The 27,720-nt window shown below is 39.5% G+C and overlaps 3 protein-coding genes across 5 annotated transcripts in view; 2 read left to right on the top strand and 1 right to left on the bottom strand.

Annotated features, from left to right (window-relative positions):
* Positions 1-363: 363 nt before the first annotated feature.
* Positions 364-6,470, bottom strand: cmpk2 (cytidine monophosphate (UMP-CMP) kinase 2, mitochondrial). The gene is made up of 5 exons (XM_061844229.1): positions 5,255-6,470; positions 4,201-4,321; positions 3,693-3,894; positions 2,866-3,099; positions 364-1,876 (listed from the first exon to the last, which is right to left on the bottom strand). Exons 1-5 carry the CDS (start codon positions 5,843-5,845, stop codon positions 1,756-1,758), a joined length of 1,269 nt encoding a protein of 422 aa, XP_061700213.1. The 5' UTR covers positions 5,846-6,470; the 3' UTR covers positions 364-1,755.
* rsad2 (radical S-adenosyl methionine domain containing 2) lies at positions 5,537-10,690 on the top strand. Of its 3 annotated transcripts, none has more exons than XM_061844231.1 (8): positions 5,537-5,674; positions 6,480-6,848; positions 7,118-7,399; positions 7,465-7,626; positions 8,981-9,210; positions 9,294-9,443; positions 10,111-10,143; positions 10,304-10,690. In XM_061844231.1, the coding sequence occupies exons 2-8, from the start codon at positions 6,794-6,796 to the stop codon at positions 10,466-10,468; spliced, it is 1,077 nt and encodes a 358-aa protein (XP_061700215.1). In that variant the 5' UTR covers positions 5,537-5,674; positions 6,480-6,793; the 3' UTR covers positions 10,469-10,690. The 3 variants fall into 3 exon arrangements, with proteins under 3 accessions (XP_061700215.1, XP_061700214.1, XP_061700216.1); XM_061844230.1 differs by having other exon boundaries at positions 5,608-5,742; XM_061844232.1 differs by lacking the exons at positions 5,537-5,674; positions 6,480-6,848 and having other exon boundaries at positions 6,860-7,399.
* A 739-nt stretch (positions 10,691-11,429) lies between these two features.
* The window catches only part of rnf144aa (ring finger protein 144aa), a 31,189-nt gene continuing 14,898 nt past the window's right edge, over positions 11,430-27,720 (top strand). The window contains exon 1 of the mRNA XM_061844308.1: positions 11,430-12,037. The gene's annotated coding sequence lies outside the window, so the exon portion shown is untranslated. The remainder of the gene's footprint in view (positions 12,038-27,720) is intronic.

Below are 27,720 nucleotides of genomic sequence, written 5' to 3'. Positions count from 1 at the left end.
AATCTTCCCATCGCATACATCAAATATACACTTCCTCTGTGAATAAATGACTTGGAGTATGTGCACTCGCTAAATGGCCATGCTCACGCAGTCGGTGTAGATTCATATTGTTCATGTGTGCCCACCTGCACCCATGAGAACATCAATTACAAACATTGAACTGTACTTTTAAGTGGCCATGATATGAGATGTTTCTGCGATCCAATACAAGAAGTAGGCATGAAAAAGTTTAGGACAGTAATGCTTACGCAAAGCCGTACTAATATGGACATAGTGAATCCCTCAATGATTTGTATATTAATTAAGGCATGATGAAGTGTACAGTACATTAGTTAAGGCCTGGACAATAGTTTCAAAGGCGCACTTGCAATGTTTATTATTAGTGATCGTTTTAGAGACCATTTACAAGCCTGTGTGTGACAGAAAAGTCTCAAAGACACATGTCCGATATTTAACAGGAGGTTTGCATTTTCAGAGAATTCCACAACTCATTCTTTGGCAAACTTCTATAAAAAATGAACACACCAATTGAACCCCAACCAGAAGCAGGTAATACTTGACAGATAGGTGATACAAAACCTTTTTGCTAACCCCGACTAGAGCATGGCATCAAATATTGATGAATTTGTTATTTTGCCATGAAAAAGAGGGGCCCTATTATTACTCCTTGCATGCTTTGTATTGATGTAAAACTCAATTGCAACAGTGGTGTTTTTAATATTTGGTTGATGAACACGAGGCAAAAAAATCTGAAAAACATGTTGCAGTGCATCAAATTCCAACCACATTTTTACATAACCGCATGGGCATTGGCATCTTTCACAAAGTATGTTTTTTTCCCCGGTTACATTCATCCACATTAAATCAAATGTTCATTTCATGCATGCTCTCATTGAACACAACTAATCAACAATGGAGTCTATTTTGTAAAATTGAGTCAGAAAATCCACTGTCTATTGAGGAAAAATTGGCCTTCTGTGGAATGTAAAACCGTTCATTCACATGTGGATTCATGCACTTACATTAGCTGAATTAAACAATTGGAACATAAAGTGGATAGAAAAGAGTGAACATGCGCAATAACATAGACAAGGCTCCACCACTCCCACTGGCTTGTGTGGATAAGCGGCTCCGAAAATGGATGGATGGAAATTAAGGAGGGGACAAGGTTAAAGGATGTTGTCTGGTATCAATTAGTGAATTGTAGTGAAGTTTCTTTTTAATATAGAATAGCTTGCATCTTATTTTCCAAGTAGCTTTCCCAGCACTGGTTATTTGCTCTCAACTTGCACATGGCAATTACTGTAGTATATCCCAGAGTGCATATAAATGTTCTAGTCTTAAACCTGAATTTGAGTTATGCCTTAATTTTGCTATACATTTTACTTGCTCTTACAGTTTGACTTGAAATGCTTGTTATATATACATTTAGTTCTGTACTTTTCCTATGTTTTGCCACAAGTACAAGCGACTGTGAGTAAGCGGTGCTCCACAGGGCCTGAAGGATACTTGGTGTGAATTCTGTGAGCTCACAACAGCAGTTAAATGCACTTTTCGGTTTAGGGATTGTGTGTATGTTTCCGGGTGAATATGTATTTCTGATTGGATTAATGTGACTCCTCTGGCAACCCGTGGAGCGGCTCACTTTACTAAATGTTTGACCACCGTGACATTCACATCCCTTTACTGGCACCAAGCGGTCGGTAGTGGTAATGCATCCACTTGATGCTCAGACACCAAAGACAAGAGAGCTGTTTACAAGTGGCATTTGGCCTTAATTAAAAGCAGCACTTGTTGGAGCACTTGCTCTGCAGAGGAGCTAGCGTCCACGCTGATGCAAGTTGGACCACTGATCCTCCTGTAAGCCTCCTCCACTCTGCAAATACACACACGGACAATCACATTCGTCAACAAATTAAGACAACATTCAAAACAAAGAGCACTTTACATCAGTAGTGTTCGCTGTGATCACTCAAAGTGAGTCCCTCAGTGATGGCGAAGCGAGAAGACAGTGATGAATGCTGCAGCATCCTTGAAATATATGAGAAAAGAAACACTGCAGATGGCCCGGAGCACAGCGTTTTCCAGAGACAAATGAGTCCTTGTGATAGTGATTGACCAAGTCTCCACAATCTCTCCTCCATTTTCTAATTGTGCTGGCCCAACTTCTGTGGAAAGGCTATTATGTCAGGAGAAAAGATGAATGAAAGTAGCCATCGACCTGTCTACGCAGCAGCCTGCTGCCCTGGCCGTGACTGTTTTTTTTTTTTGTTTGTTTTTTTTGTTTTTTTACTTGCTTTAATGGAGCGCAACGCTTCAACAACTAATCACCTGTGCTTCTTCATCAGCTATCCTCTCCCCGCCTCCACCCCTCTCACAAGAAAGTAATTGATTGTAAGTGTCTGATAGATCTGACACACACTGAGATAACCTGATGATTTTCCTTGTGTCTTCATGTTCGGGTCAGCTCATAACAATGGGTAAATCACTTGAAATCCATTCTTGATTAAATGACATTGTGCTCAAGGCTTCCGTGACGCAGAAAAGCGACAACAAAGTGTTCAAGCCGAGAGCAAAAATCATGACTGACAAGTGTGATAAGCTCAGAAAGTCGATTTGAAAAACAAATCTTTTTTGGCAGTCCAAATCTTTTCTAGTATAAAATGTTATCACTTTTGCTCTTTCCACAGCTTGTCATAGGGTAAACCAAAATGTGGCTGATGACTGTCAGCGGTCTTTACACATTTGTAACAATTATTGAATTCTATCTCAGGTTTAAATGCTTGAGCAATATCACTCCAGCTAAGTGCTACGAAAACAAACAGAACATTTCTTCCCAGAAATACTTGACGAATATTTAATTACCTGAGTCGGAACAGGAGGTTGCTCTCCAACTCATGCTCCTCTTTGGTCTCCCCTTGACCTCTGTCTCTCAGTCTCCTCTTCCGCTCCTCGGGGTCCAACGTAAGAAGGACAACCAGGCTCGGTTGGAGAAGGTCACTGGGCCAGCAGTACAGCTCGGAGCCCTCTGCCGGGAGGTCACACACCGGACCGCTTAGAGCTGTGGCGATGGCATAAGAAGCCGTGCTGTGCCAGAACCTGAGGGCAAGCAATGGTCATCCTCGTGCTGTAATCTCCTCTAGCGTCTCCTCCATCTTAAGTGGGGTACACACCTACTCACTACACTTTTTCCTCAAGGTCCAGGTATCTCTAAAAGATTATCCTGAGCGATTATCCTGGTGTCTGGGATGCCTTTAGAAAGCTTTACAAATATAAAATGTACTCTATGTTATTCTAACGTTGTATAATTGTTTGTTTTAGTGTGTGGGTAAGAAAGCAGACTGTGTTTCTATCTCTTATTGTATTATCAATTTTCTGTGAGACAAGACGGGATGCCTGTGGTTGGGGGGCACCAGTTGCACGAGATGGCTGATATCTGCCTTTTCATCCTCTTACCCCATCTTTTTTACATAAATTATATGGATTACACACACGTGTGTGAGTGAGAGTGAGAGAGCAGACCATTGCGACTGTGACCCTCCCTTCACACATGTGAGGGTATTCCAGTAATATAATGTAAACCCAGTAAAAAAAAAAAAAAAAAAAGTTGTTTACCAAAATGCAATACAGTGAAGCTAAGAAGATGTACCGCAGTATTGGCACCCAAACTTGACTCAGGTCAAAACTCTTACCTGTCAATGATTACGGGTGTCTTGGAGGTTTGTCGGCAAATTTGTTGTGCTGTGATGTAGTTGCCCAGCGCATAGAAGGCCCTGCGGAGGATGGGTGGTTCTTGATCAAAGCGGGCCCTCCAGGGGGAAATACACTGCGGAGGGGAACGCAGAATTGTGGCTCCCAGCGTATCCCTGAGAGACTCGGTCAATGTGGTTTTACCTGTGATGGGAAAAGAGAGGGGGAAAGTAAAATGTTTTTTATTTCCTTGAAAAGTTGATCAAAAAAAAAAAAAAGTTAGCTGCATCAGTTTGTCACGAGGCTTGCCAAAACTATCGCATGAATGAGTTATTCAATAAAGCATTCTCCCAACGACATTTCTCTTCTGAGGTCATGATACACGATATTCCATTAGGCTGAGCTCACTGGTAGATAATAGCTTCAGGAGACAGCGAGCAGCCATTGCTTTCACATAACATCTATACATCATGGAGGTCATGTCTTTATTTGTGGCCTAATGCCATTAACCTGTGGCATCCAGGCCTTCCAAGACAATAACGGGGAAGTCTGGTTCCCTTCTGGGCTCCACACCGCCGCTGCGAGGCAACAGCTCCAGCACAGATGCAGCCTCCGGAATAATGTCAGCACACTGCGAGACAACCACAATCACTTTTCTGTTTTAAATACAAACACAGAAGAGTTGAGTGCAGACCTCCACTCCGATCAGAAAATCTAAATATGTCATCAGCTTCTAATTGTGGGGATTTTTTTTAAACATTTAATGTACTGTATTTTCTCTGGTGGGAGAGTGGAACTAAAAAAAAAAAATTATCCTGGAACCTTTGTAATTGTTCATCCTATCACCCGGCCATCACACTAGTGCATCCACCCGTTGAGAAAGCCAACAACAAATTAACGACAAACATTTTAGTCTTCCATGAACGTGACACCCATGTCTTGGGAATGTGAGAGGAAGTCGCAGCCAACTGTAAGGCCATACGTGAAAACCACTAATTGACTGCATTGGCCGCTTGGCAATTATTTTTCAACTGGTCACATTTTAATTAAATACAATGTTGCACAAGCTATGTTTTTCAATTCAAAAGGATTTTGATTGATGAACATATGGCCTACTGCATTAGTGACCAAATAATAATTATTATTATTGTTAATATTTTTATTATTACTATTATCCCACACAAAACGTATGGTGGGCTATACCATATAATGAAGAACGGGTGAAAAGTGGTTACCAAGTGTAATTTTCAGAGTAATCGTGCAAATACTGTTGTAATAAAGCATGAAAACGTTGGATGGACGTTATTTGATATATCACTAGTCACCACGTGAGGACGCCATATTTTAAAATCTCCACATTTGTTTTACGTCCGAACACATGTATATGACAATTTATTAGGTACACCAACTTGCACATGGGATGATGGGTGACTTTTGCAATACGGTATTTAGATATTGCTAAAAGTTAAGCTGTGCATTATTGCTTATTGCGTGTGTATCCAATGACGTGTCCGTTGATCAGTGCACAGTATACTGGAATTTAGACGAAGTATTCATCATTAACCTTCTCGAAAACACAGCGGGCCGCTTGGAAACTGTAGAAAACATCGGAATTGATCAGGTTGAGTGTCGCCGGGTGGTACGGTGGCGCCTGTGACGGTACGATGCCGTGATTTTGCTGGTGGTTCCACAGGTGCTGAGTCCACTGCGGAGAGTCCTCCCGGTTGTCACGCAAGTAGGAGCACACCAGCAACGGGTCGTCAAGCTGCAGCCACTGTCGTAAAAGCCGCTCGGTTGCGGCGGAGCTCTCCCGGGAAGCAGTTTGCAAGAAATAGCCGTGGACAAGGGAGTCTTTGACGTTCGGCAGAAACGAGCTCATCGGAGATAAACGACACTGTGCAGGAAGAGCATTCAGTAGTTTGTCTTTGAGTTGCCAGTGAAACCTGGCGCTCTGGATTTTGTCCCCGCTGGAAACGAACACAGAGTAACACCAGGAATCCTTTTGCACTGCACCAAACAGCCGCCGCACTTCTTGTTTTCCTTCTTTTCCGGGTTGGTTGTCGTTGATTTTAAAGTAAACCGTCTCTCCGTCCACCTCCACGGAGAAAACACGCGAGGACCACCGGGAGAGAAGCGCCATGGTCCGCCTCGACATCGCTTGTGTGTGTGACGCGTTTCAGACTTCAGGCTGCCTGCGTAAAGGAAAACGAAAGCAAACACTTGGCTAGAAACGAAACTGAACTTGGCCTCAGCCTGGAAGCTGTTACGCAATCGCCCTAAATCCAAACATATTTACAACGTCATATCGGCTAATCATAATGTTTCAAGATACGAATTTGTGCACTGAATAAAGGCGTCTTTTTTTTTTTTTTTCAAGGAAGCCATTCAACCATTAAGTAAGAAAGTGAAGCAGGACGTATAAAGTGCACTCGAACCAATACATAATGAGGTGTGCCTCAACAAAGACAATGATGATCGCTACTGACAGTATATAACATCATTTTTCCAAAGTGCCAACGAGCCTCCTTTGATGCGTTCAGAGTATCGGTGAAATAAGGTCATCATTCAAGTTTATGCAGCGGGCAGCATGGTACATTAGTTGTTAGCAACCCCCCCCCCCCAAAAAAAAAAAAAAAAAAAAGTGTGGGACAGGCTCCAATTTACCCGCAACCCTAACGAGGACAAGCTCTATGAATGAATTTTGATTCATTCAACGTTATCTCGGCTGGTTAGAATGAATGTGCAAATATTCTTTAAATGTATGTACAATGTGTGTTTCATTATATTAGTTTCCTGAATAGAAGACATCCATCCATTTTCTTAGCCGATTATCCTCATGAGGGTCGCGGGAGTGCTGGTGCCAATCGTAGCTGTCAACAGGCAAGAGTTGGGTACACCCTAACTAAAGTAATCTGAAGGATTCATCATGTCCATATATGCACTTCAGTTTGTCACATGTACTTGCATACCATGCAGTTAAATGTGCATCAAAACCACAAGCATATAAGACTGTACGTGACATGACAAAAAGGCAAATGCTAAATCTCTTTGCACGTCTGCTTTGAAGTGTGTGTAATTTGCATATTGATTCGCAGTAAAGAAAATGGGTGAAAGGAATCTTGGTCAACCTGCACAACAATGTTCAACCTTGCAGAAAAGTAAAACATGATTCCATATACAGATTTCATGTTTTTCAGTTTTACAAAACAGTGCCCAGTCACACTAATTTTCAATTCCAGTCTAGTGCACACCTCCTCACTCAGCCACCAGTTAGTTTCATTTTCATAGTTTGTAAACAGAAACTATGGGGATAGTCAGCTGATCTTCCCAGCTCTATTTAAACGGCAGCGCTGAGTAAAACATTACCGTAGTGGATCTGAGAGTGAGACAGCTGCTTGGAAAATGAATGCGTCCTCTGTTTTTACAGGTCCTTTGCTGCTCATACAGCTCTGCATCAGGACCGTCATCTCTTTTTTTACTAGAGTATTGGACAACGCTGTCTCCTGGACCGAAGGAGGCTGTGCAGGACCGAGCACTGACCCACATGTCATCAAAGCCAGTTCAAATGCTGTGACTCCAACCAGTGTAAACTACCATTTTACACGCAAGTGCAACTACAAGTGTGGATTTTGCTTCCATACGGCTAAAACGTCCTTTGTGCTTCCTCTGGAGGAAGCCAAAAGGGGACTCAAACTACTTAAGGATTCCGGTAAATAACACATTTTTTTTTCTCTCGCTTCTACAGTGTAGATTATTGAAATCTGTCTTTCTCAGGTATGGAAAAAATCAACTTCTCTGGAGGAGAGCCATTCTTGCATGAAAAAGGAGACTTTCTTGGAAAGTTGGTCCAATACTGCAAAGAGGAATTGCAACTTCCAAGCGTCAGCATAGTCAGCAACGGAAGCATGATCAAGGAACAATGGTTCCAGAAATATGGTAAGAATGGTTGTGTTTTCCGGCAAAATGAGCTCGTGGTCAGCGTGTCTGCCTTAAAGTTCTGAGGTTGGTGGTTTCAATCTTGGCTCTGGCCTTCCTCTGTAGAGGGGTGACCTGAAAACTAGGATTTGAACCCCAGTCCTAAGAACTGTGTGGCAGGTGTGTTAAACCAGTCGTCCACTGTGCTGCTGCTCAGTATAAGAGTACAGGGTGTAGCCATCTGGCAAAGAGTCAAAGGGCATACCCTTATAAGTATTTTTCACACTGGTGTGCTTCTGTTCATTATGTATCCTAGTGACCCGCCCCTCCCAAACTCTGGACCTTTTTTAACAGGTTGATAATGTAATAGGGCAGCGCGGTGGGTCAGCTGGTAATGCGTTGGCCTCACAGTTCAATCCCAGCCCTCCCAATGTGGAGCTTGCATGTTCTCCCCGTGCCTGCATGGGTTTTCTCCAGGCGCACCGGTTTCCTCCCACATTCCAAAAACATGCAACATTAATTGGACACTCTAAATTACCCCTAAGTGTGATTGTGAGTGCAACTGTTGTCTGTCTCTATGTGCCCTGCGATTGGCACCAGTTCAGGGTGTACCCTGCCTCCCCCCCCATTGACAGTGGGATAGGCTCCAGCACTCTCTGCGACCCTCGTGAGGATAAGCGGCATAGAAAATGGATGGATAATGTAATACAAATAAAAACAGTGATTATAAAGTACCTATGCAAACAAGCACAAAATATATACACATATTTAAATTAACCCTCACAGATTCTTATTGTTTATTGTTTTAATATATATTTTCTATTCTGCACATTTTTGTTGTTTTTCCTTTTAAAAAGTTGATGCAAAGGTAATTTACCAATTTCCCCACTAGGTCGAGCCACTACACACTAGAAAAGTCCAAAAACACCTGAAGGGTTTGTACAGGACAGTGCTGTTCACATGCAATTGTGCATTTTTAGCTATTTTCATTTTTGTAATACAGTACTGTTGAACATTAGTTTGTCCAACTGTCTGTGCGGACAGGTTGATAGAATTGTTATGTACAAATGTCCTCACAATGTATATTTTTGCTTTTGCAGTTGTACAATTTCTATATTTTCATTTTTCTACTAGTAAAAATAAACAGTTTTGCTGTTTTACAGTGAGGCATCCCGGATTATCATATATTCAGTCTCACTGACAAATAGCTAATAAATGGTTATTCAACATTTACAAAAAAACATTTTCTTTACCAGATTCTGAACCAGATTTTGCAATTCGTGCTCCGTCTCTCTCTCTCTCTCTCTCTCTCTCTCTCTCTCTCTCTCTCTCTCTCTCTCTCTCTCTCTCCATTCCTGTCCTTCTTTTGACATAGGTGACCATCTTGACATCTTGGCTATATCGTGTGACAGTTTTGAAGAAGCTACCAACCAGCTGATCGGCCGAACTCAAGGCAGAAAGAGCCACCTGGACAATCTCTACAAGATCCAGAACTGGTGTCTGAAATATAAAGTGGCCTTTAAAATTAATTCAGTCATCAACACCTTTAACGTGGACGAGGATATGACCGAGCACATCATTAAGCTCAACCCAGTCCGATGGAAGGTATTTGAGTTGATGTAGAATCGGGAAGGACCTTCATTTTGCCATCATGTTCATTGTCATTTTTTTACAAATCTTTATTTCAGGTATTCCAGTGCCTGCTGATTGATGGCGAGAATGCAGGCGAGGAAGCCCTGAGAGAAGCAGAGAGGTTCATCATCAGCGACGAGCAATTTCAGGAATTTCTGGACAGACACAATAGTATTTCGTGCCTGGTTCCCGAGTCCAATGAGAAGGTAACATTGCATCATTGTCAATTAATTGATTGGTACAAATGATGTATGTACAATGTGTGTTTCATTATATTCATTCATTACATGATTGTGTGGATTAATCCGGTCTTGAAGCAATTGAAGCCAAATGTGTGCCAACAGGTTTGCTGTCCAAAAATAAAAAAATCACAAGAAGTTTGGTAGACCCTGGATTTGTCACCCCCTTTTGTAGGATGCTTATAGACAGCCAACCACTCACACCTCTGGACAAATGTTGTCCGCCATAAACTTAAAATGCATGTTTTGGAAATGTGTACGGAAACATGAATACCCCAAAAAAATCCCACCCAAGTATTTGGGTGCTGGATTTGAACTCCCAACCTCAGAACTGTGAGGTAAATGTGCAAGCCACTAGTCCACCATTGCTACTGTATCATCAATCAAAGTTAAATTCACATCAATTCACGCCCATCCCTAATGTGTTACTTGGTGGTTTATTGAGTGTAGTTTTATTACTGCTGCAAGGTCCTCTTTGTAATTTTATGGTCTTGTTTGCATTTTATATAATTTCAGTCAAACTGTATATACTATTGTGACACTCTAGTCAAATAATTCTAACGTTAATGGGAAGTTTTTTGTATAGTTGTGGCCAAGGAACAAAAACAAATGTTTTGTTGCTTTGTCTCCACAGATGAGGAATTCTTACTTGATCTTGGATGAATATGTAAGTGATTTGTCTTGTTCCACTTAACATACGCAATGGCATCATTTACTGCAGACTCATTAGGTATACTGGATCAATGTCGGGAGGGTGGGGGCTAGATTTAATGTCTGTTCTCTGTTCAGCAATGAGGCATTAAAATGCTTCCCCCTCTTTCTGCCAGATGCGTTTCCTTGACTGTCGACAGGGTCGAAAGGACCCATCCAAGTCCATCCTCGATGTTGGCGTCAGCGGGGCCATCAGCTTTAGTGGATTTGATGAGAAAATGTTTCTGAAAAGGGGAGGCAAATACGTGTGGAGCAAAGCTGACATGAAGCTGCAGTGGTGAAGTTATACCACCAAAGGATATTAAATTGTATGTACAGACTGCAAGCATTTTTTATTTATATTTCCATGTGTTTCCCACTTTTTATGTATAGCACTGTTTTAATAATCTGTAGGATGTGGTGTGGATGGTAATTTAGACGCAATATGTTGTGTTGTTAATGGTTGAAGTATTGTTATGTATTTTTTAGGAAAAAACTAAATAAAGCTGATGAAAAGTTTTTTTATATATGTACACTAGTTTTGTGTTGAAGTTGCAGCTATACATATACAGTATATAGGGGTCTCAATAGAATTTTGGAATGGGGGGAGCGGGGACCAAGCTTATAAAATAATAGAGTAAACCCCAAGTATCTCACGGTTCCCAGCCCCACTATTTTTTTTTCCAAATTACCATGTAATACATAATACATACAACTGGTGGTAAAGGGTTGTCTCTGGGATGCAAACACATTTTTTTGTACTGTATATTTATTAATTATGATATTTTCAACTTTTTTAAAATCCACTTCTCTCTCTCTCACACACACATAAAATATATATTCCATTTAAATGTGGGTATTGTTTTAAGAGTGAGTTTGAAATCCTTAAACAATTTTCAAAAATTATGTTTTTAAATAATATAATTATATATTTCTGTAGTTATTGTATGTATTACAATATATTCACGCTCACATATTTAGGTATATGTACACATGTATACACGTATCTATACATCTTCACATACACCACACTACCATCCTAATTCCTTCCCTCTTTCCGTGGGTACATTATTGTCCTATCACCGTATAGCCCAGGGATAGCGGGGAGGATTAATATTAATTAATCTGAAATTGTCTGAAAGCGGTAATAGCTTTATTGAAAGCAGAATTTTGGATATGCTGTACTCGTCTGTCCCACGGAAAACAAAACCACGTGACCGCGGGACGCGTCGGGATGGTGCGATGGCTACGTTTGCCCTGCAGGGGGCGGTGCGACCGGTTTAAAAATAGCTGCTAAGTGTTTTCTGTAAGCCTCCTCTAAGCGGCAAGCAGGAAGGCTCTCCACCTCACCGACTATGGCGCCCCAGCAGTGGGCTCAATTCTCTCTGAGGGTGGCAGCAGCAGCGGCCGCGAGATAAACGCGCCGCCTCCTCCCTCCTCTTTTGAACGCACCAGGAAGGACGTTTGCATGTCGCAGACATTCGCTGACATTGCGCACTCTTGACGGAACCGAGAGCCAAGCGCTGCCGCCGCCGCCGCCGCCGCTGTTGTTTTCGCAAACAACCCTGGCACGCAAGAAAAGCACCGTCAGGAAGGTTTCTTACGCTATCCCGTTGGCGCAACTGTTCATTAGCGTGGTGTTTTGCTAGTTAGCACGGGACTGGTTTACGGTGCCAACATTCGTTGACTGGGTGCACAAGGACCATGGATAAGCAGCATCAGCCAGCCTGAAGTAAAACCACAACAACCCACCCGTCTCACTCATTTGGCTGGACGCTTGAAAAAAAATCCAATCTAGGAGATCATCTTCACGTCCCTTTCTCCTCCTCCTGAGGTTCCGCCATCAAGACGGCGTCATCGCAGGGAGCCAGGTAAGGTGTACTTGCCTCTTAACATTAGTGTGGCTCATGAAGAACTGCAGAACCCCCCACATCCCCACTTTATCTCAACAACAATGATTTCAGATCTTTTGATAGATTTTGCTGCATTTGTTGCTCACCATAGCCTCACATCAAACGTCGAATCTTTCCCCGGAAATCTCATTGTGTGGGTTATTTCCATTTTGAAGTACCAGCTCTCTTCCTCACTCACGTTATAGACTTGTCCATTAAAAGCAGGCTTGTGTGGGTTATTTCCATTTTGAAGTACCAGCTCTCTTCCTCACTCACGTTATAGACTTGTCCATTAAAAGCAGGCTTGACAGCTCGATACTCCTTTTGCCAGGAATGTGTCTGCACATGACTACTGCTTCATCTTGTTTTTTTTTTCCCAAGTGGTGTATGCACATAAGGAATGTTAAGATTTTCACTGATTGTTACACAGTGGGAGCCTTCCCTCATAATGCTCTGTTCTGTGGTCATGTACTCAAGATGACCGACATAGTACACTCCACATATATCGTGATCTCGACTAACCATGACAAGTCTTATCTCCCAAACCAGGTCTTTCATTGTACCGCCAAGAGTGACATATAAAAAAATGGTGGCACAGGGCTGCAGACGGATCAATAATACAAAGAAGAAAAAGTTGCAGCAAAGAACAACTAGGTTAATTGTTTATCTGGAAACTAGATTGCATTTGTATATATTTAACATTTTGCAAGTTTACACCATACAAATTAACAGAGATGTTATCGAAACGGAACAGGAAGAGCAGAAGACTTCTAATTGCATTACACGTCAGTCACAGAGTTGGTGGGTTCTGCATAAATACCAAGTAAGCGAAAATATCAAACAACTTCTGCGTTTGTCATTGTCAGCCCAAGCTGTTTTCCGAGCAGGTCGAAGGTGAAAATTTATCCTGGACACACCCCACACCACAGTAATTGCTCATCGTGATAATCTTTCAGAGACAGGGAACAGACCTTGCTCATTTTGATTGAAAGCCCTAGGAAACGCTCAATTTTTAGCTGATTGCAAGATTGTGTGTAGTCTGACAACAGCGTAAGCTTCAGGTCACTTTCTAATTAGTTGTTGTTCCTTTTACATCACAGTGATAAAATTTGCCATTTGGCGACCTCGGTGTTTACCACATGCACAAGGATTTGGGAGCAGATATAATGAACACATTTAACAGTTATGATTGTAGCTCCCAGTCATTTTCAGAGCAGATCTGGGAGGAAAAAAAAACAAATCACTGAACAGACCCCAAACCACTTTATAATTGCTCGGCGTAATCTTTCAGACATCCAAGACTTTGCTCCCTGACGCGAGGAGGGAAAAGGCTCAGATTTGGCACGATTGTTGGTATGTCCGTAGCTGCCTAAAGTAAAAATGATGTCAACGCTGTTGCAATGTATTTTTGACTTCACCCAGAGGTCCACCCTAGTTGACATGCATTCTTACACTGTATACAGTAATCCCTTATGTGCTATTGATACTCTCTCTAGTGTCGTGCTTTTAGCAATTTTTCATGGGCTAATTAATAAGTAAAAGGCGCACTTCTAAGATACTGTGTTCAGACTCGCCGTCGTCGTCGTGACTGTTGTGGGGAGAAAATGCTCTTGGAAGGTCCCAGTTGTGAATCAAACACTTCAAGCCCCGGTTTGCTAAAAGAAAGTAAAATGACGGCCCGTGCAGAACAGAAATACCTGACGGCTATCAGCTCACTCCCACAGGAAAGATGAGTTTACTTAAGAGTGAGGAAGAGGAAGTTTGTGATGCTTGGAAACTGGATAACTGCATGTAAGTCCAAAGGGATTACACATAGTTACAATAGAAACATGAATTTATAAAGATGTAAAACATTAAGGGGACACAATGACAAAGAAATGTCTGTTTTAGTTTGACCACCTTTTTTGACTTTTCTGTCTTATTTGGCTGGTGATTTACCCCCTCCCCCTCCCCCGAAAAAAAAAAAACCAAAAAAAACACAACATTTAATCACAGAGAGGAATGTTTAACCCAAGACAGCAATATTGATATACACCATTGTTGTCCTGTTTGTACTTATAAAATTTGAATTATAATTTTTGTTGTCATTGCAGAATGTTCAACAAAAATGGGGTGTGGGTTATTATGACTCCTCTCCAACAAAGTGAGTCATTGATGGTGTAGTGGAACGCATGCCTGACTTTGGTCCTGGCAGCGTGGGATCAATTCCCGCTCAGTGATAGTGTCAATATGTGCCCCGCGTTTGATTGCCAACCAGCTCAGGGTTTATTCCACCTTTTGCCCAATGTTAGCTGGGATAGGGAATGGCACTCCACAGCCCTTGTGAGGATAAGCAACTTGGACAATTACCAATTGACCAGCAAAGTGTACGTTTATTACATTGCTAATGTGTGGAGTGCAGTTTTAGGACTTGGATCAGTGGATTTCTAACGCCGAAACATACAAACATGACAAATTGTATTCAAACCTTTGTTTTTCATAAGACCTAGGAGAACTTGGGTAAGACGGAAATCTGGTTTATATTGTTTTATATATATATATATATATATTGATGAGCAGTCATCATCACTTATGGCGTGTTACATTATGGCACAGGGATAAGCCCTATCGCTTCATTTATCGTTTATTGACATTTCAAGCTCATATTGATCCAACAATGGTGTCAATGAGGTCAGGTTGTGGAAACATGGTCAAATTTTTCTACTTTGAAACAACAAGCAAACTGCGACTAACTCCAGTTTGCCAACTAAACGGGCAGCTGTGAAAATAGGAAACAAATTAAGTAGGTAGATAGTAAATTCTAGTGGGAATTGACTTTTTTTAAATTTCAATACTAAATGTGGAAAAATGAATGTTGTCTTGTTCCCCACTCTGGCAAAGTTAGCAGGCTAGTAAATATTTGCTTGGCTGTGGTAATCAATAAGTCTCTGGCAGTGGCACTCAAAAGCAGGCTTTTTAGTCTCAGTAGTACAGTGCAAGAATCTCCGATGTTGGGGCCACTGAGTGTTTAGTATATTATCCGAATCAAAATAATGTATGTGCATTTCCAATAGTAGACAGGTTTACATCCAGACTTTTTTTTCATTTCAGTTGAAATCAATACAAGATAAAGAGGACACATTTGTCAAATCAGCTTTTTTCTAGTAAAATATTTCGGCTGTAACATTGCTTCAATGGTGCCTCATCAGACGTCAAATATGAATTAAAATTGTCAATTCCAGACGTTTAACTGCCGAGAGGCCAGAAATCAGGTCATTTGAATTTCTCGAGCTTATCTATGTCACTAGCAAAGATCTCTGCGTTCTGTTTTCGAGCCAGCGCTGACAACATAACACTGGTTAGGGTGAACCTTAACCCTACACGGAGGCAACCAATTAGAGGAAATGGGACAGTCTTAGCCAAATATGGGCAAAGTGGATACAAAACTGGGTCAAACACAAATAGTTGTCAAATTAGCCTTTTTTGGACACTTGGATGACAAAACTCAGGTGTTATTATAGTAAATGTTTTTTAAATAGCTGTTTTCATACGAAATGCATGTTAGAGCGTCACTCCATGGAGATCTAAATGGCCACAATACGTAACCTTTAAGCTCTCAGGTCGAGTGGTTTCATGTGACATGATCTATTCTGAGCTGGAGTTTACATGCACCACTATTGAACATTCAGATCAACTTTCATACAGATGTGCTCTATGTAAACATCACGTGATTTATTAATGTGGAGTTCAATCGTCTGTTCAGGACAGTCGAGTTATTTTTTACTCTTTTATGAAAGCAACAGCTTCATTAAAAACAAGTGACAAGTATTTTAAAAACAAGATCTGCATCCTTGACCAGCTCTGTTTTGTAGCTGGCATATATTTTCAAGTGCGTACACAATGACATCACCGCATTTTTTTACATCACGATCGGTTTGAGGAAAGGAATAGCCTACCCCTATACCAGAGAATGAATTTTTTCCAATTGTAGTGTTTGTATGGAGCATTTTTTTTCCAGTTTGGGCTTCTAACCCGATTTTTAACAAAATACAAAGCTCCATGGAAACCCAACTAATGTTTCAAGATGACATGAATGTAAATTATGTACAAATTTGCTGCCCCAACTTTAGTGACTGCCATCACCTGCTGCTTAGTAAAGTAGTATTATTTATTGTAGGTTTACGGTCCGAGCAGGGCAACCATAGTGCTCCTACATGCTATTTTGGAGAGTAATCTGTATGTGCCGTGGTGCTAAAATATTTTCCACACACAGCCTGACACGACTGACTTGAGATCAACAATGTGGCTTGTTCTTAAATAGGTTAAAAATAATGTCAGCTTTGCGAAAGTAGTTCACACACCGTCTACAAATAGAATTAACCCACTTTAAAACAACAACAACAAAATGTTTGGTCATGTTTGTTTTGCATAATCACAACTATGTCTTTGAAAAAAAAATTGGGACTCATTTTCAAAATTTTGGACACTACACAGAGTTGCTGGTCATTATGTGACACACATCCCTAATAAACCCACCTTTTAAGTAATTCAATTGCATGTTCTTACTTTGCTGTTTTGTTGTTGAACATAAGATAAGGTATTGAGGCAGCGCAATGAAATTGTGGTTAGCATGTCTCAGGATTGGTTTTGAATCTCAACTGTGTGGAGTTTGAATTTTATTTTGAAAATTTGAGCTGTTGGCGCTTCCCTCCGTATTGAGAAATATGCATGTTATGATGTTAGAAAAGGGTTTAGCAACCTTTTTGAAACTGAGACCTCCTTCTTGGCTGCTAATATATCTGAAGTGGTATCAATTTGCTCAATAACGTCTGAAATGGCAAATTTGCCAAATACGTTCTTTGTTATTAATAATATCAAGTCATCTATGTGAAGATGTGTAGATTTGACACACCAGAGAAAAGACTATTGTTAACAAGCCAGACAATGAACGAATAAATAAATGAATTAATAAGTGGCAGAGTTTGTGAAATCAAAATAGAAAGCTTCCAGATGCTGTGGGTGTGTCGCTGAATGCCCTGAAAACCCCGCCTCCCCATAACTTTCAGCTGTCAATCAAAGTGTGCCTTTTGCCACACATTTTTGTTATCAATTCCTCTCGCTTAGTGTCTTAGTATATACAGTATTTGTTGAGACGTGCCACGATAGCAGGTTTTTCTAGAATAATATATTTTTACACTGATATAACTACATCAGAGCAAAATAAAAACATGCGCATACAAATTCTGCCCTGGTAATGAAACACATGAGCACAACTGTGTAATGTATTCTCATTTCCTCATTAAAAGTAAGGCTGCATTTCACAATATTAGCAAGTAAATAAAAAGCCAAGTGTATGTGTTCAAATTAAAGCGTTGATCTTAGGAAAAATAAAGTTTCAGTTTCCCCATTTCTGGTTGGCATCCTGAAGCAACAGTTAAGTCTTGAGTTTGCATAGTTTAATAAATCTTAACTAAACCACTTCAGAGGTTATGTTCAATTTTTCAGCTGACAATAAATAAGACAAGTATTCTTTGCACTACATCACATTCCACGTCATCCATCCATCCATCCATTTTGTGAGCCGCTTATCCTCACAAGGGTCGCGGGAGTGCTGGTGCCTATCCCGGCTATCATCGGGCAGGAGGCGGGGTTCACCCTGAACCAGCCAATCAGAGGGCAAATACACTTCATTCAGTGTGTTTCTTGATGGGCAAAAAGCGATTTTGTGATGCATGTTTAATTCGACCCTTCCACGTACATGTTGATAGAGGCGGACGAGGGCGCATATTCACAAACCCTTTTCCATCCCTCATCATTTTTGTGCATGTAGAAAAAATTACATCCCTGGTAGATGAACAAAGATTTTTGGATTATCAATCCTTTTTTTTTTTTCTTTAAAACTGCTTAGCCAGATTGGCGTTAAGGGTAAGCTGCAGCCTATCCTAGCTTAACTGGGTGAGGGGCAGAGGGTACAACAGAATTGGTCGCCAACCTGTCCCGCACAGAGCATCCATACTCACTTTCACACATAGTTTTCAGTTAACCTAATTTACTTGCATGGTTTTAAAATGGAGGAGGAAGCTGGAGTATAGGGGAAAAAACAAACTCAAGTATGAGAGAACATGCAAATTTTACACGGGGAGGCTGGATTGTTTGGGGGTCTACTTGTGTCTCCTGCTAAAATGTCCCACTTACACATTACTCAGCACCCTGCATGAAGGAAAGCTATTTCTAATGTGGTTGAAATTGAGATTTTACAACAGGGTGGGAAAGGAAAGAGTACTGCTACTTTCTTCAAACATGTTTTGCTTTCCACTTCTGCTCCCTGTGCCAGAAACTCTTTCACAACTAATATGGAACAAAATCAAAAAGACATATTTCGGATCAGGACATAGATACAAATATTTTGGCTCATCCTAGTTGAGCTCAGTTCAACAAAAAAAAGTGTTTTGTGTTCACTCTTCCTCTAGACGGGGAACATGCTAGCCCTATACTCTTACTATGTGTGCGTCTATCACTGATACATGCCGCCTACACTTCAGAAGAGAACACAGGACATCCAGAATTGGACTCGCGTCATTTGGCAATGAGTACACACTGTAGAAATGATTCAAGAGGTCGGCATAAATATAGGAGTGTCATCCCGGGTAGGAGTCAATATCAGATGGAAATATTTGAATCCCTTTTTATCAAATACATGCATTTTATAAGTGTTTAGATTATCAATCCCTGAATAATAAAATGGAATGTCATTCCCGAGGATGACCTTTAGCCATTATAAAATCTTTATTTACCGTACAGCCAATGTTTTATGTAACACTTCAGCAACATAATGGTTATACAAGTGTAAATAAAAAGTGATTTTTTTTTTTCAGGGGGGGGAGGGTCAAACTCAGGTTCAACTTTAGATGTTCTAAATTAAATGACACTGCTGTTTTATCTGTGGTGGTTTTGACAGAAAAGAAAAAGGCAAAAACAAATGTAACTGAAATGTAATGAAAATCTCCTTCAACTTAGTTTGTCAAGAATATTTTTTTAAAAAGCCTTAGTTTAAGATCATTTCTGTTTAAAGCAAGAAGTTAGAGGAGAAGGGTGTGCTTTTTGCTAATCTCAGAAAAATACCTTCAATTTAAGAAGGATAATGAAATTGCAGCTTTATCAGGTTATCTGAACAAACTTGCGCTCGGTCATCCTGCTAACAAACTCCCCTCTTGTTTTCCAGACTGTGATCTCTGAGTCATATTCTCTGCAGTTGTGATTCAAGGGAATTAGCATCCTTTTATCCTTGTCATGGCATTTAAAAGTCAAGAGTACAACAGCAAATCTAATTCCTTTTCAACCAGGACACAATTGTACCCCTGTGCAGATGTAAATTTACTCTAGATATGTCCATGTTTTGTGACTACAATTGGTGGATCATCCAAGGAGAAATGAAAGAAAATTTCAAACTAATATCTTCAGTAGTGTGTTGCCACGAACCTGAGCCACACCTTGATTCAACATTTTGTGAAATTTGATTAAGTCTGTTTTTCGTCATCCTGCAAGCCACCAATTATGAAAGAAAACTTACTTAGTGGACAGCTCTTAGTAGCACTTTGCTGTAATTTTGAGGAAGTGGATCATGGGTTTCACTTTTTTGGTTAGTCACACATAGAGATGTAGCCTTTCACAGTTGTTTCCGCTCCTCTCTTCTATCCTTTGTGTTTGTAAAAACAAAGTCAGCAGGATGTGAGCACATTTCCTCCTGCAGTGGGAACATACCATTCTGGATTTGCTTTACAATCAAGTAGGTGACAAACTGCCAAGATAATACTGTATTGAGAGTCAGTTTAGGTGGAGTTGCAGCGATTTGAAAAATGTTGCGCCACAAGATAATTACGTTGCGGGTACATTTACACAATAGCAATCAAACAACATGGTAAAAATGATCACTGTTCACTTAAGCATCTGAAAATGACGTAATATCTATGCAAGAACAATAGTTGGTGACGTCAGTAGGCAACAAAGCCACACACCCCTTTCCAAATTCCCATCATCGTTGATGCACCACACCCTTGCCCCCCTTGTATAGTGTTAGTGTGCGTGTGTACACACCGGGTACTCCAGTTTCCTCCCACATCCCCAAAACATGCACTGTAGTTTAACTGAAGACTACATTGCCCTTAAGTGTGGATCTCAATGCAAATGGCATTTTATGTGGCCGGGGATTGGCTGGGTGCACCCCGCCACCTCCTATCCCACCACTCGTCCAGACACGGGTGGTGTAGGTTCCAGCACACCCTTGTGATCACTGTTAGATCCATATTTCAAAGATTTGCGACCTCAGGATATAAAACTTTTTTAACTTGTCATATTATCAATTCACCAAAGTTTTATTTTTATTCAAGCGAAACAGGATAAAAAAAATCTTCCCTTGGTTAAGTGACTGACCAATTTGAAGCTTTCTTTACACAATGACACTTGTGTCTTGTCTGTGTTACCTACCGAATTATATTAATAATGTCAGTTGACTGAGAAATGATGTATTGCGTTAATTCGACTCCATGTTTGCATTTAATAAGGCTTCTGGCTCATGTGGAAATTAAAAATAGTATTTTAACTTTTGGTGTTACAGTGATCCTTTTTAAAGTTAATTTGAGAACCTCCATGTAATATCTCTTTAATAATTTATGGCAGCGGTTTGGATCTGCATTGATATGCAGTGTATGCTTTTGCCATCCAACATAAATAATTTTTCAAAATGACATTGTGATGAGTTTAAAGGTCATGTAATGTTCAAGTGATTTTTGAAGGCATTTTTTTAAACAAATGTTGTGTATCATGTAGCTTTAAACATTTCTGTATCCTGCAATCATTTTATGTTTCAGCTAACAAGCAAAACGAGCCAGTGCTTTGTAATGCATGTGAGCAAAAATGTCTGGAAACATGCAGTATTTGCATCCATAAGCAAATAATGACATAGGTAAGGTGAGAAAGTCAATAAAATTCCATAGAGCTGGAAGCCATTTTTTTCCTTGCTCAGACAGCCTGGTTGGAGCCCTTGCTGGTTTTATGTCTCCTGCAATTGTCGACTTGACCTTGTGTTCATTCACCGGTTAGTTGATAATGGACTCTTTGGGAGAGCAGATGGGGAGGGCATTATGAGTTTTCTGACAGTATTTTTCTTTGAGTTTGTTTTTTAAATAACAATTCACAAGGAATTCTAATGAGCCTGCTTCAAAGGTAAAGGGGGAAGTGGTAGCTGGCAGCAAGAGAGTAATAATCCCAAAAATGTGGGTGAACTAGATTAGGACATCCAGCTCAACCAAGTGCCATATAATGTTTGCTTTGTTTTTTAAATTTGGGTTGCTTTAACTTTTACCATTATTAATTTATATATTACCAAGGTTACCTGTAATATGTTGATCCAGGCACTGTGCAATCGTCTATACACTTCATGAACAGTCTACAATACTGAAAAAAGGGAACACATTTTTGTCAAAACAGCTTCCGTACATCAAGCATACAAAATGTTATTGAATGTGATAAGACCTTTCTGTCTTATGTAAGGCTGATAGGTCCAATTCAGGAGTGAGATCAAGTTTTTACAGCTACATTGTTAGTATTTTCTACAATCCTGATACTTGCATTATATTCCAACGTCAAGATCACTTGAAAACAAGACAAATAGACTATTTAATGCAGTAGTGTAAGACAAAACAAGATGATACAACCCAGTCTTTTCCCACCCGTAGTTATAGCTACTATACCTGTAGCAGTGACTTTGTAGAACATTACCTTCATTAGGATACAGCCCTTTTAAGTGTCTTAACATCAACATTAAAATCCCTCTAATATAGAAGATTAAAGCCAGCGTACCTGTCAAGAATGAAGGGATGATGGCGAGGACACAATCTGTGAGCTGTTTCCAGGATGTCATTTTATTCATGTAAAGGTTTCTGTTTGAAAGACATCAACCTCTCCTAAACCAAGAGCATTAATTGCATGTATTTAAAGATTTACATGTTTTTAGGAGGACTATCTACTTTTTCTGTAACCTCAGAGATGCCTGTGGTGCAAAGATGATTCTTTTCATCCTAGCTCAAGGATTCAAGATTACAAGTGTAATTGCACTCTGGTGTAGTGATAGCACATTTACATAGTCTTTCAGCCCAAATTGTGGAGGTGTAATGTATTTTTTCCTCAATAAAGTTGCACTCAAAACAAACGATAATTAAAAGAAGATCTGGTACGCAGAATGTACTTGTAGTCTTACTTGTTGTCCAGTTCTCAGCATTGCTGTATGCATCTGTTGCTTGTGTTAGCTGATTTAATTTCCTCGGAAACAATCAAGTATCTAACTGTGATGTGGTATTTCCTTTTAGTTCACATATGCCATTATAAGACTTTACACGATCAGGATTTTTGGGGCCGATCAGCGTGTTTAAAAAAAAAAAAGAATAACCAATCGCATGATCCGACCTTTTCATTCACTGTGTATACTCCTGTCCTTATCCTATGGTAACGAGTGTAGTCGGTCGCATTTAAGTTAACAAGCTAAAGCCCAGTGATTGTGGGAAAAAAAAAAAAACAGGATGCACTGGTATCAGAATGCAAGATTTTATTGCAGTAGTCTTGACATAGTGCAATCGTAAGAGTAAATTTGCTGTTGTAGTCTGATCCGCGCATTACATGCTGTCCCTCTGCCACCTCTATTGGCAATTAGATATTTAAAGTACTACGTCAAAAGCCACGAAAGATAAACTAGCTTTTGGATTCAGACATACTGTACATGAAAGCGACCCGGAATAAATGTGTTTCTCCGAGCGATCAATGATGACATTGATCAGCTCTGCAAATTATGACATCAAAACCAATCACCCGATCAGCAACAAATGCCAATTTTCAGCCGATCAAATCGTAACGTCTAGTCTTGTTCTTACATAAATTTGTAACATTTTAATTATGTATGCATGACTGACATTGGCATAAATGCATTCCTTTTGAACTTTTTGTAGAGGGTGGGTGCGGGGTAGAGGGGCTGTGCCAAGTCTGTCGGAAAGGCGACGGGGGTGTGTGGCTTTATTTTTAGGAATGGTTGAGCTTTCTGTAATTAAAACACACCCAATATTTTACACTCTGCCATATTTCATGAAGATAAATTCATAACAGTTGCCTAGCTCTGAGGCAGACAGCTCATGTTATTACTTCCACAATATGGGAGGCAAAGTGTAATTCAAAGGGGCAGTGAACTGAGTTGTATCACTACTGTAGCTACAATGTTTCCACTGGAGATTTAGTGTGGTGTAGCAGTTTAAAAAAAAATAAAATTACATCAGCTCAGCAATTTGGGTTTTACATGCATAGGCGTGACATTATCAGTCTCTGTCTCACTACTTGGAATGCCAAAATCCATCTGGGGTGGTTATGTAACTCAAAGGGGACATGGACAAACAAGGGCTATCACCACTCTTGGCAAACCTCTTAGGTCTCTCCCCTCCATGTCAAGGACAGACGGAGACTAGCTGCAGTATTGTCACTTCCATGAAAAACTTGTCATCTTTCATGTCCAAAAATAAAGGACAAACCCTGCTTTTCATTCCAGCGTGTAGTCCACATGCTGATTATATAGGTCATTCTACTATTTACGCTGTGTATATAGGTTTATTCTACTATTTATATTAGTTGCATCATCTGGCACTACATTCTACCAACAGTTAATTAATGCAGATACTTCATACGTACAGTCTCTGGGATAATTTAGCCATCGTTGATTTTCCTGTGCTCGGTTATGATCAAACTGTTCAAAAGTAGTTTTCACAGAATTTTAATATGATTTCTTCGAACGAGAAACTTCCATTCAGTCCTTTTTATTTACATAAATGTAAATGTGCTGGGTTTTTTTTTTTAAACAACCCTTTTATCAGAATGTAAACATTGTTGGTTGTTGCTTTTTGTGGGTCCTTGTGAACATACATCATTGCATTCTATTTTTCTAGGTCACTTTCAAGTTTACCTTTAACGTTCGATATTTTGTAACCAATAGAAGCCCTGAGGACAAACATGAAACAGTATACCTTTGCACCATAGCTACATTAGGTGTATTTAAAAACAATGCTGGTAGTTACGGGTATTTGACTATTTTCTGGATTACATGCTACTTTGGTATTTATGTTTACTGGAATGTGATAATGTCACTGATTGTGCTGAACCTCTTTTGATTTCCATGCTGGTGTTGTATTGAGCAAAATAACACTGCTTGGAGGCATTGTTACATGTAGCTCAAAATGTATTTATTCAGATTGCAAACTCCCCGAGACTTAATCAACAGATCCACTGCTTCCATTGAGTGGACTCCATTATGCCTGCTTCTTCAATATGAATAAATAAAATGAAAACAGAAGAATAATACTCTTAAAGTTTTCCTAGAATATGCATTTGGGATGAGCCTTTAAAGTTGATAATATTGAAAAAAGAAGTGAATTTAATTCTTTTCAGAATGAGAGGAAGAGGAGGAAGCTACTAATGTGGCATCACTTGAAGCAGGTGGGCTTGACTCAAGTTGGAACAAAGAAATGAGGCAAATTAAATTTTGTTCATAAATTTGTACGTGTACTTGAGCGCTGTAAATGTTTTCCTGCATGAAAAAGAGAGAAAAAGTTTTGTGCTCTTCAGAGCCTCCTCCAGATTGCTTAATTTATGTTAAAATCAAAATAATTCTCTCCAGTGGAGTTTTTTTTTTTTTGTCACCTTTTTTCATGGCTTTTCAGTGTTTGCATCTCTGCAACGCTGCCAACAAGCTAAGCCCAAGTTTGTTATGCAGTTGTACTGATGGTTTTGAGCATTTATTTTAGTTTTCAAACCAATGTAAGAGCCGATGACTGACAAAAAAGCATCGCAGCGAGCTAAAACTTCTCTATAGCAACTCTACGTCACAATTAATTGGCGAAACAATTCACAATTTTATTACACTAACATTAACACACTAACCTTGTGCCTCATCTGTGGGAAAGGAAAGGAATTGTTTTGTTTTATAGCTTATAGACCATTAAAAAAATACATAGTTAAAATCACTGATGCCAAAATGCTGAATTTCGATGGGTATCCTTCAAGTTACAAGCTTAAAAACAGGAAGTCAAAGTAAAACTTGTACATATAAATGATTTGTTCTGATAGTCACAAATAACGATTTTACCAATGTTATATGTAACATTTAGTAGAAACATAAATGAATGATATTAAGTCAATTGGGTAAGTTCCATACACTGCTTTCAATTCATAGGTTTACTCTTAACACTGGTTCTAAATAACCTGAGCCAAATGTTCATTTTAGTCTCAGCTGTGGTCTGCTAAGAAAATGAATGTTCATAATTTGGGTACCCCTTTTTTAAATCATGCCAACATTTTTGACCCATCTCCCTAAAAAGATCGGAATCAAGAATCATTTGGAACCGTTCAAATTCAAACAATGTCCAACACTATCAAAGACCAATAGACATTTGAATTTAAATTGAATCATCATTCTATGAAGTTTTTCCCCCCTAAAACTGCTTCCTCCTTTCAGTCTGCAGACTGGCTTTTGAACCGCATACACTTTTGAGATGGGCTGAATGACTAGGTGTAATTCTTAATGTGCTATTATGATGTCATTTATATACTGTAACAAGATATTTAATGTAGGAGTACATGAGCAAGATTTTATATTTGAATTGGAAGCTTTGTAGTAATTGCAAAATGTACAATGAAATTAGTTTTAATAGTAAACTTTCTTTAAAATAGTCTCCAAGACCTATAAAATAATAATGTTAGAACTTCAAAGCTACTATTGATTTGTGAAGTTTTACAGTCGATCATGGGAGGTAAACTATAAAATTAAAAAAAAAAATACCCAGACACCTTAATGTTCAGGTTATCATTGGAAGATGAAACAAAGTAATAATAATGCATTTCTTTTTCTTGTTGCTCCCAAGAGAAATTATCATTGCATCTCCACTCATTCCATCTTGACTCGTGTTGTGCAATGAGTTGTTATGGATTTTTATGGTTTTGTCTAATGGCCGTGGAGGTAGAGTCGCATGAATGCAGCCCCAATAAGCTGAACAATGAGTGGATTCCCTTCAGACTGAATGAATGTTCAACCCCTGATTCATAACACAACAGACACTGGGGAGGCTGTATTCTAATCCCTTGGAGCAGAATTACTTGCTAATTTAATTTTAGGAACAATGCACTCGTGATCTTTTCGTAATCATATGAAATCACATAGAACTTTTTCTTGATACCTTGATTATATATAGTGCTTTAAAAAGCAACCAATGTTCAGCAATGTGCTTTACAAATATAATAACCATTACAAAAAATCAATAAGTGAAGTATTGAATTTCAATTATTGTTTTGGTCAAAGAAGCAGGGCCCCAGTAGTGTGCAGTGACAGAATTATGAATCTAACTTGTAAACAAGACAGGCCCTGCTGCAGTGTGATTGGCTGCTGATGGCTGCTGATGCCTCGTGAGTCCAAGCCTTACTTGATACAGGCACACATGGATAACTTGGGTAACTAGCATGGCTAACATCAGCTGATTTGTGCTCTGATGGGTTCTAAACAAACTGGAGAAAAGTAGAAGAGTAGCTTTTCAATTTCTGAGAAATAAGTGTGTTTAAGGTCACACAGTGGGGAACGTCTACCACATCTCCTATTTCTGAGGACTAGGATTCAAATCCTTGATGGTGGGGGGTTTGCATGTTCTCTCCTTGCCTGTGTGGGTTTTCGTCAGGTTCTCTGGTTTTCTCTCATATTCCAAAAATAATGAATGATAGGTTAATTGAAGACCTTAAATTGACCATAGGTATGAATGTCAGTTGTGAATGAAATCTTATTTATATGTGGTCTGCGATTGGCTGGTGACCAGTTCAGGGTGTACCCCACTTTTTGCCCAGAGTTAGCCGGGAAAGGATCTAGCATTCCTGTGACCCTGGTGAGGATAAGCAGTTTGGAAAATGAATTGACAGAAGTATCTTTACTCTTGTACTACATTTTGATTTTAATCGTATGTTTAATAATGTACTGTTAATTACCCAAACATTGAAAAATATACATTTTAAAGCTTTAGTAATTGCAATACCGTGATAAACAGAAACCACAATAATGTTATTCATGGATACCTGAACCCACACACACACACACATAATCTCTGCCCTGAGTGGGTTTTAAATTGTTTCATGACACCCCAAGTGTTTACTGTAAAACTAATTTTCAAAATTCCTGATTCAGGTCAGCTAAAATTATTTCTATTCGCTAAACACTAAATTTTCATTGAATTTATTTGTGTTTGGGACTCGGTATCAGCTGATATTTAAAATTGAAGTCTCGGACAAAACTGTGACTGAGACATCCCTATCAAATATCCTTTCCAACTGTAAAAGGCTGTTACAAAATGTGCAGACAAAGTACACATGTTTAAAGTATAGGTGATAGTGGACCGTCTCGTTAATAATGCAGCACAGGAAATGCACTGTACTACCGTTTCTCTCTGAATGCAATTATTAGGCATGTTCATGTCCCTCTCGTCTCCTCAAGACATGTTTTTTTTTTTTTTAATGTGTTCCTTTTGTACATCTAAATTTATCTGATATAAGGTACATTTTAGAGAACAATCCAACTTTATCATCCCTGGTGCTGTTAAAGTTGTCATCTTATACATTTG

The sequence above is a fragment of the Syngnathoides biaculeatus genome, chromosome 15, assembly GCF_019802595.1.
Source record: "Syngnathoides biaculeatus isolate LvHL_M chromosome 15, ASM1980259v1, whole genome shotgun sequence".
Classification (NCBI taxonomy): domain Eukaryota; kingdom Metazoa; phylum Chordata; class Actinopteri; order Syngnathiformes; family Syngnathidae; genus Syngnathoides; species Syngnathoides biaculeatus.
Note: the sequence above shows the minus strand (reverse complement) of the source record. Positions and strands in the feature narration are given on the sequence as shown.

What these genes read in the sequence shown, in the direction of transcription:
- cmpk2 (XM_061844229.1), bottom strand. Translation starts at nt 5,845, where the DNA reads ATGTCGAGGCGGACCATGGCGCTTCTCTCCCGGTGGTCCTCGCGTGTT. An exon ending in GGAAGGCCTGGATGCCACAG is followed by an intron (nt 3,895 to 4,200) that starts GTTAATGGCATT and finishes TTCCCATCACAG; the next exon opens with GTAAAACCACATTGACCGAG. An exon ending in ACACCCGTAATCATTGACAG is followed by an intron (nt 3,100 to 3,692) that starts GTAAGAGTTTTG and finishes GCTTGCCCTCAG; the next exon opens with GTTCTGGCACAGCACGGCTT.
- rsad2 (XM_061844231.1), top strand. Translation starts at nt 6,794, where the DNA reads ATGGGTGAAAGGAATCTTGGTCAACCTGCACAACAATGTTCAACCTTG. An exon ending in CAAACTACTTAAGGATTCCG is followed by an intron (nt 7,400 to 7,464) that starts GTAAATAACACA and finishes TGTCTTTCTCAG; the next exon opens with GTATGGAAAAAATCAACTTC. An exon ending in TTCCCGAGTCCAATGAGAAG is followed by an intron (nt 9,444 to 10,110) that starts GTAACATTGCAT and finishes TTGTCTCCACAG; the next exon opens with ATGAGGAATTCTTACTTGAT.